Source organism: Impatiens glandulifera, chromosome 1, assembly GCF_907164915.1.
Source record: "Impatiens glandulifera chromosome 1, dImpGla2.1, whole genome shotgun sequence".
In the NCBI taxonomy this organism is placed as follows: domain Eukaryota; kingdom Viridiplantae; phylum Streptophyta; class Magnoliopsida; order Ericales; family Balsaminaceae; genus Impatiens; species Impatiens glandulifera.
The window spans coordinates 81991347-82001422 of record NC_061862.1 but is presented as its reverse complement, the minus strand read 5'-3'; the positions used below and the strand labels follow the sequence as shown (position 1 = coordinate 82001422).

At 27.6% G+C, this 10076-nt stretch overlaps 1 protein-coding gene across 1 annotated transcript; it reads right to left on the bottom strand.

Moving 5' to 3' along the window:
• Positions 1-6524: 6524 nt before the first annotated feature.
• On the bottom strand, positions 6525-9239 carry LOC124921877 (probable carboxylesterase 18). Its single transcript, XM_047462579.1, has 2 exons — positions 8641-9239; positions 6525-7054 (listed from the first exon to the last, which is right to left on the bottom strand). The coding sequence occupies exons 1-2, from the start codon at positions 9220-9222 to the stop codon at positions 6635-6637; spliced, it is 1002 nt and encodes a 333-aa protein (XP_047318535.1). The 5' UTR covers positions 9223-9239; the 3' UTR covers positions 6525-6634.
• Positions 9240-10076: the final 837 nt, after the last annotated feature.

The window sequence follows — 10076 nt, the reverse complement described above, 5'->3', positions numbered from 1 at the left end:
GCGAAGTACTTAGCGAATCTGTTAGGTCAAATTATTTTGACTAAGTGTTGAAATAATTTAACCACTGAAATTTTGATGATGAAATGACTTATGAGTTTTAATACATGTTTATTGAAACAATATTTCATAAGACTTGGATCTAATGAGGGTCATTAAACCGATTTTGGCATTCAACAGAATTAGACGTACAGTCTAACTCATCGGAGTTAGACGTGTAGTCTAATAAATGTAAATAATTAGACGTAAGTCTAATGAATACATAGAATTAGACTTCCAGTCTAACTCACCGGAGTTAGACGTGTAGTCTAATAGAAGTGTAATTAGACGGATGATCTAATAGATACACGGAATTAGACGTAAGTCTAATGCATAGAATTAGACGTACAGTCTAACTCATCGGAGTTAGACGTGTAGTCTAATAGATGTAAAGAATTAGACGTAAGTCTAATATATTCGAAATTAGACGTACAATCTAACTCACCGGAGTTAGACGTGTAGTCTAATAGACTTGTAATTAGACGGGTAGTCTAATTAATATTCAGAATTAGATGTACAACCTAACTCATCGGAGTTAGACATGTAGTCTAATATATTTGCAATTAGACGGGTAGTCTAATTTATGCGGAATTAGACGTGCAGTCTAACTCAGTGGAGTTAGACGTGCAGTCTAATAGAAAGTGAAAATTAGACGTGTGTCTAACTCCTTCAAACAAGTCTGAGGTTGAACTGGAATTAGACGTGCAATCTAATTAGTGAAAGTTAGACATGCGTCTAACTCCTTCGGACAAGTCTGAGGTAGAACCGGAATTAGACGTGCAAGTTTAATTTAAATAATTATATTTATTCAATTGCTGTCATTTTAATATATATATATATATATATATATATAATGTTTTTTTTATAAATAAAGGTGGATGAAATAATAATTAATTTAAAAGATATTATATTCAGTTATTCTCATCTACCCAACTATTTTATTATTATTATTATTATATCTTTCTATCTATTTGATTACTTTTTCATTACAATAAATAAAATTAGTTAAATTTTGTAGTTTTATTTAATATTTTATTTTGTCACATTCTTTACTAGACACAATTTACAATTAAAATATTAATATTATTAAAAAAAAAGTTATTGGGAAGGAAATTTAGAAAAAAAAATTATAATAATAAAATAATAAATTTTGTCTCTTCTTTCTATCAGTAAAATTCTCTCCCATGTGTCACACCTCAAAGTTATTATTTGACAATTCTTTTTTACTTTTCTTTTATAATTTTGTTGACAATTCCAATTCAAATTAAATTATTATTTGATTTTATTAATTATTGAAATCTAAATTACTGTCATATTTTTATAAAATAATCTTCAACATAAAAATTAATTCTCATCCTCAAATATAATAATATCATGTTTGATTTATATCTAATTAAAAAATTCATTTTTAAACTTAAAATATACATTTTTATAATAATATTTTTATTTTTTTATAATAATATTTATATATTTATCAACTTTATAAATTGAATATCTGTTAATTTTTTATTATTATTAATTAAATTATAATAAAGTTAATTATACATCAATATTTTATACACATAAAAAAAAACTAATTAAAAATTATTAAATAAAGATAAATTACATTTAAATCAAAACAAACATTATAAAATATATAATATATTTTTTATATTTAAAAGATATAATTATTGCTTTAATTTGGAAACACACGTTTTGATTAAATCATGTTTGAAGTATAAAAAAGTAACTAAAAAGGTGTCTTAACTATAATAAAGTCATTTCTTAATTATATAAAGACTGACCATGTACAATTCTCAATTACTTTGGAGCATCAAACCAGCAAATCCACTTTAATTATATTTTTCATTTTAAACCTTGTGAGTCTTCTCATGAATATTATTTATATTTCTTTTTCTATTTAATTTAAGATCTCTTTCTCTTTCTCTTTCTCTTTCTCTTTCTCTTTCTCTTTCTCTTTCTAATATGTTATTCAAAATTGTTTCAAAATTTATCATTTTGAGATTTAACAAATTATGTTCATGTGCTGTTACAAATTATTATTAAAAATCTCAAAATATAATTAATGAAAGATTATTTTAAATAATTCAATTATTTTTTATTATAATTAAATTTTAACATTTTTAATTAAATAAATAAATAAAATATTTTTAAACTATAAATAATATATATATATATATATATATATTTCAACCAAATATATAAATTATAAATAATAATTATAACTTGTTCATACCAAATTTAAAATGCATTCATAAATGATTTCTTAGCCAAATTCAGATTCAGAACCCCTAATGCCGTTTTCAAAAGAATCTTAAATTATTATATTTTAGTCAGCGATCTCTTCTACCCAACTCCTCTCTCCTCAACTCATTTGTCTCTATTTGACTACTTTTTCAGGATACATAAATAAAAATAGGCAAATTTTGTAGTTTTATTTAATATTTTATAGATATTTTAAGCCTCAACCTATTTTATTTTGTCACATTCTTTACTAGACACAATTTACAATCAGATTTATTGATACTATTAACAAAAATTGGCATTTTATAACTGTTAAACTATTTAGGGATAACTTAGTATTTTTTTAAAAAAAAATTAAGACAGTTTTCAAATATATATATATATATAAGTGATGAAGCTTAATTATACGAAAGTAATCCAGTTGTAAGAGTTGTCTTAAGAGGTCAAAAGGTCACGAGTTCGATTTCATTTGGAAACGTTTTAATTTTTAAGCGGAGAGTCATAACTGTGGGTGTCAAGCTAACTCTCCTTTATTTAAAAAAAAAAAATAAAAGTGATGAAGCATACTATTCTTATAATTTTTCAACTCATAATTTTAAAAAATAAAAAATAAAAAATTATTTATCTATAAATAAAAATAATAAAAATATTCATTTGCATTATATATAATAGGGAAATGAAGGGAAACGATAGAAAGTAGGAAAATATTGATAGAAATATGTAAGGAAATGATGTGTCATCCCTCCATTTGATTTAAAATTTTAAAATTCTCTCTCCTATTATATTTTCAATCCAATTGAAGGATGATGTATCATTTTCCTACATATTTATGTCAATACATTTCTACTCTCTATCATTTCTCATATAAATAATAATAAGTAAAAATGTTATATGAATGATAAGAGGAGGAAATTTAGAGATAGAGAATGATATGACATCACCTCATTGATTGTAAAAAAAAGTGTGAGGAAAAAAGAAAAAAAAAGAGTTTTAATTTATTTATTTTCAGTCAATCAAATTGTCATTAATGAAAAAGGGGTCATTACTAAGAGTACAATCTCTCGGTAACGACCATATATCTCTCGGTATAGATATAATACTAAGAGTTTGAGTAACTCTCAATATTCGTCGGTATTGCCACTCTCGGTAAATCTAATTGGGTGTTTACCGAGAGATTTCGTAAATCTCTTGATTTATATACCAGAGAGAAAATCCGAGAGTTATTTGAAAAACTCTCGAATTTTCACTTGTAAGAAAAACTGAGATTTATTGGAAAACTCTCGGGATTTCCCTTTCAAATAAACCTGAGAGTTATTTGAAAAACTCTCGGTTTTTCTCTCACAAAAAACCCGAGAGTTTTTCAAATAAATTTCAAATTTTTCTTGAAAAGGAAAAACTGAGAATTTTCCAAATAACTCTCGATTTTTCTTACAAGGAAAAATCTGAGAATTTTTCAAATAAATTTCGGGTTTTCTCTCTAGTATATAAACCGAAAGTTTTTCATATAATTCTCGGTTTTCTTACAAAGGAAAATCCGAGAGTTTTCAAATAACTCTCGAGTTTTCTTGAAATGGAAAAACCAAGAGTTTCCAAATAACTTTCGGTTTTACTTGAAAGGAAAAAATCGAGAGTTTTCCAAATAACTCTCGGGATTGCCCCTATAAATGTCTTAAATATGTCGATCGTTTTTTCGCAACCAAAACCTGTTCAGACAAACCAATACATATAATCCAAACAAGATGTTATCAATCGAATCAAAACGTTTACAATTATTCAAAAACTATAATGTACTAACTAGATGGGGAGGAAGGGGTTGATACTGCCTCATTAAGAATTCAATTTATTGTTCATATTTTTCTATTCTTTGCATCATTTGCATCTTTTCCGCTGTGATTTCACTCTTCCTTTGCAATCTCTCCGCTTCCATTCGACTCTCCCTAGTGGATCGATGAGAACCGTTGCCACTCCGACGATCCTCTCGAAAGTGTGTGATCCGGACGTCGAATCCCATACCGATCAATGTCCCATGCATTTGGCGTCCGAACACTTTCTCCGTCAAGTCAAAATCAAAGATATATGGTTCGTTGCTTCTTACTTCCTCAATCTCCGCCTGCACATTTGAAATTAATTTTTATTTATATAAATAAGTTATATATAATTTATATATATATAGTGATGCTTAATTTTGAAAGTGTTCGAATTGTCGGGTCGAGAACTGTGGTTAATTTGGATATATATGTGAGAGTAAATAGATATTTGAGTCGGATTCTAAGTTAACCCTCCCATAAACTTAAAACGGTTAAAAATAAAATTTAAAATGTTATAGATATGTTTCGAACTCACAACCTAAAAAAACAAGTACAACTTTTTAATCAACTAGGCTAATAACACATTATAGTTTAAATTCAATACCAAATTTGATGAACGCGGGACATTTTTAACTAACTAATCTATATATATATAATGATTCTTAATTTTGAAAGTGTCCGGATTGTCGGGTCGAGAGCTGTGGTTAATTTGAATATATATGTGAAAGTAAATAAATATTTGTGTCGGATTCTAGGTTGACCCGCCCATAAACTTAAAACGGTTAAACATAAATTAAAAATGTTATAAGTATGTTTCGAACTTACAACCTAACAAAACAATACAACTCTTCAACCAATTAGGCTAATAACACTTTATATTTTAAATTCAACACCAAATTTGATGAACGCGGGACGTTGTAATAATATATTTTTATTCGTGTGCATCGCACGAGGATCTTCCTAGTTTTATTAAAATCAATTAACTTACAATATTCTCTTGCGCTCGTTCGTCTGGGATCGGGTTTGTTTTTTTTTGTAGCTTTTGGGGGTACGAGTGCTCTTGGAAACTTCAACGATAGAGGGGGGCCGTCATATTTCACCCCGCCTATTGAAACAAATGATTTATGAAATTAGTAACATTCTTTATATTAAATTATTTGAAATAATGTACATAAAAACTCTTCCTCTACTTATGAAAACGACTTACTTCCAATATGATGCGGGAATTTCAGTTTATTTCTGTTAATAACATTGATACTAATATTTCTCTGCATTTAAATGAAAATAAAGTTATAACAGATGATATCAAATTTTATTTCAATTATGAAACTATACTTTAAGTTTATCTGTGAAATAATGGTTCAGACACACGAAATCTCAATCAATTGAATCGTAGTCTCGTGGGGGATTGGCAAGTACCGTCGCCTCGTCTCTGTGATGAATCCGAATATAATCTTTGTTCAAATCAGAGTGTCACTTATCCCATATCTGTCTAGTGTGTGCCAATCCGAACGTTCGATATTGATCAATAGAACCATTTGTACTCTCGAATAGATCCTGAAAAATAAAACATTCAAATGTTATAAAAATGAATGATTAATGTATAAATATTTTATCAACGTCATAGCAAACCAAAGTGAATCCAATTGATCAGCACTTAATGCCTTCCACTTCAATAGACGGTGTGAGATGGTTGAGGGGTCTCGCACCACCACATGAGGTGGAAGTAGAGTTCTCAACTTTAAATATTGACCCGGGATAATGTTCACCAAATGGTCTCGGGCCAAGCAACAAAAGCTTTTTTAGAGGTTCGAATAATAAAGTCATTGCAATTGAATTTTATCCTTAAGACATTTTCATCCTGATAAAACTCGATTATTACGCCCAAAGATGAGGTATGCGAGACATTTTTTTCCGTCGATTTTCTTGGTTGACCCACCCACCAATTAATTGTGCTGGTTTCGCTATTGAATCTTTGTTCCATTCTCCAAATGTTCCAACAACACTTTTTCTGAAGCATAATCCATTTGATAAAATATAGCCATTTGAAATGAAGAACAAAGAAAGCATACTCAACCTCACATTATTTCTTTTTAAATCCATAGCCCTTTTGATATGACCCGATTTTATTATAGGATATATTTAAAAGAATTGGGAATGAAAAAAAATCAAAAGAATTCAATAATCGGCTAAGAGGTGAAATCACATAAAACAAAGAGATTAGAAAAAAGATGTTTATTAAAAGAGTTATTTATAGTGTAATGCATAACAACTATTTCAAAATGTTTATTAAATTGTTCTTTATAAAACTATGAATAAACTTAAAATGCATCTATTTATATTTGTCTTCTTTTTATTATCATGTCACCTTTGTTGTCTAAATGAAGAAAGAAAGCCTTGTGCATTCATTCACTTCTAATAATACAAGCACCAATCATCCAACATAATTAAAATCCATTACAACATATCCAAAAGTAAATAAATGTTTGGTTTGATCATAATTATCACCCAAATGAATGAGATGGTTACATATAATCAAATATAATTTAATTATTAGCATGTGATGACAACCGCTCAATAACAAACTCCTTCACATTGGAAATGAGTTGAGTTGATTCGGGCACTTCAGGAAAAAGGTAGAAAGCATGGAACATAGTTGGAAACTCGCAAATCTTCACCTCTTTGTTATTCTTCTTTAACCAATCGCAATAGTTTCGCTGTCGATCTTGCAGACCATCTAGTCCTCCGATAACCACCATAACCGGAGGAAAATTAGACAGTGCCGAAATGTCAACTGCCCTCGGACCGCTCACATTGATCACCTCGTGGTCCCTTCCTTCGTGGGGTAGAAGGGCCTTCCACACGAAATCGGTTCTCTTGATGTTAACAATGAAAGATAGTCTCAACTCAGACTCTAATCTCTCCTCTCCTCCAAAGAATGGTTGTATTGCTATCATTCCAATCACCTATTCAAAATTATTACCATTCAAAATTAATAGGTACAATGAAAAAAGTTTATTAAATAAATACAATTTTAGTATATTCTTAATGCATTGGTTATGTTTACAAATTAATTTGTCCACATTTGAAAATATTTGGTTATGTATCAATATTTTGAAAAGTAATATTAAGAATAGGCAAATTTACAAACAAAAAAATATTATAAGTGTTTTCAAAATGAAAATTGTAAACATAAATCTTTAGTATTAACTTAATTAACTAATTATTGAATTAAAAATAAATGTACTTAATCTAAATTTTAAAAGTATTTTTAATTTCTAATGATTGTGTTAAATAGTGACTAATAATGTAAACACAGATTAGATTTTCTTAAGTTGAAAGGAATGTTTATGCTTGTAGGAGTCTGTCTAGCTTTGAACCTTCAAAATAATAATAATAATCATAACAAGTTTATATATATATATATATATAAAATGATCATTTGTGATTTTTGTTATTAGTGTTTTCAAGTTTTTTTTTTAAATAATATTTTCATTTTTTAATTAATTTATTTGTAAAAACAAAATTACAATTATATATTTTTCCGATTTTTTCAATTATTTTAACACGTTACACATTTTTTATACATTCAAAGTTTTAAACTGTATTTGACAATTTTAAACGTTTATATCAACGAAAAAATACTCAATTTAAATGATAAATATGACTAAATTAGTAGGCGTACACAAAGTTAAGTCTTTACAAAGTTTAAAAAAATACAAAAATCTATCATTATTCAATTTTTCTAAAATCATTCTTTAAATTGCACATTTTTTAGTTACTCAAGCTTATTTCGACAAATTAAAACATATAAATCTCGAAAACATTACTCAATTTTATTTTTAAAATAATATGTATAAAAAGAGTCTAAATATCATTTCACTCATAAACATTGACAAATTAATTATGAAAACAGAAACCATAAATTAAAATAAAATGACAGACGATTTTGTAAATTTGTAAAAAACCTCAAATGATTAAATGTTTTACAATTTGTGTCTCTTATGGCTTCAAACATCGTTGGATAAAAACTATCTAAATTCAAACCTTGAAAAACAACTTAATGAACCATATGTAATAATCTTTAATTGAATTTTATAACCATTAATTAAAACATATTAGATTAAAAATAATATATTGAATAAAAATTTGAAAGATGAAATGAAAAATAAAATAATGTGCTGTAATTTGATTGACAATTTTTTTTTACAAAATCCTCTTTCTCACATCCCTTCTTTGTATATGAGTAATGATAAAGTACATAATTTAGTGGTGTCGGAAATAATGTAATAACACTTAATTTTACTTAAATCTAATAGAAGAAATAAATTTTATTTTTCAAATTTAGTATTAGGAAATCATTCACCACATAATGAATCTAATTTTCCACTTTATGTTAATATATATATATATATATATATATATATATATAAAAGCCTCTGACATTTTTATTTTTTAATTTTTTAAATAAGTTTGTTTGACTAAAAATTAATTTTTTTTAAAAAAAACAGTTGTATAATTAATGTTATTAGATGAGAAAGAGGGAATCTACCTTTAGTCTTTGAAAGTTGTTTTCACTGAATCTTTTGGCCACATGGTGAGCAATATTACCGCCGGCACTATCTCCGGCAAGGAAGCAACGTGAAAGATCTGCATTTTCAATCTTCTCATCCTCCTCATCCAAGAATTTAAGTACATCAAACCCATCATCATACTGAGCCGGATAAGGATTCTCCGGTGTTAGCCGATAGTTAACAGATACAACAATCGCGCCAATCTCCCTTGCAAATCGGCGACAAACTGCGTCGTAATGCTTAGTATCGGCACTGAGAAACATAAATCCGCCGCCGTGGAAGAAAACAATCACAGGAAGTGACGCGGCGGTGGTCGAATCGGTCGGGATGAAAACGCGGAACCAAAGGTTGCGTTCTGGATCGACGGTGATGTCGGCGGTCTTGACGCCGTTGACCGGCGTTTTATTGGCCGGAGATACTTGTTTGAAGAAATTTATAAGGCCGCGATTCACGGTTCCGTCACGGCGGCAGGCGGCGTCGGTGACGCCGGTTAAGAGGGCTAGAGAAATGCGAGTCTTTAATGGCATTGATGGAGATTTTGAAATCTTACTCTTCTCCATTTTTATTTTAGGGTAGAGAAAATTAGAAAATTGTTGTATAATTTATAGATTTTTTCGATTCAATTTATTTAAATAATGATATTTATTCATTGGCTGTCATTTAAAAAGATGTAGATGAAATAATGATTCAGGTCAACTGTCTCATCTACCCACCTATTTTGTTATCCTATTTTCTATCTATTTGACTGCTATTTCATTAAAAATAGATAAAAATAGACTACTTTTGTAGGTTTATTTAATATTTTATTTTGTCACATTTTTTACTTGACAATTTACTATTAGATTTATTGATACTATTAAAAACTAGTATATAGCCCTATATTTGTGTAATAATATAAAAATTGAGAAGAAAAAAAATTACGGTTAAAATATAATAATATTTTTAATTTATTCTAACAGGTATATTCAAATTAATCACAACTCTCGACAAAACCATTCCAACACATTTTAAAAATTAAGGATCATTACATATATATATATATTAGTTAGTTAAAAAGTATCGTTTATATTCGGTATTCGAAAATCCGGACACTTTAAAAATTATATATATATATATATATATATATATATATATATATATATATATATATATATATATATATATATTAGTTAAAAATTTGAACTTATATTGTTAAAACGTCACACGTTCATTAAATTTGTATCGAATTTAAAATATAAAATTTTATTATTAAAGAGTTGTATATTTTTTTTGTTAGGTTGCGAGTTCGAAACATACCTATAACATTTTAAATTTTATTTTTAATCGTTTAAGTTTATGGACGGGTCAACCACAATCCGACCCAAGTATCCATTTACTCTCACATATATATTCAAATTAACTACAGCTCTCGATC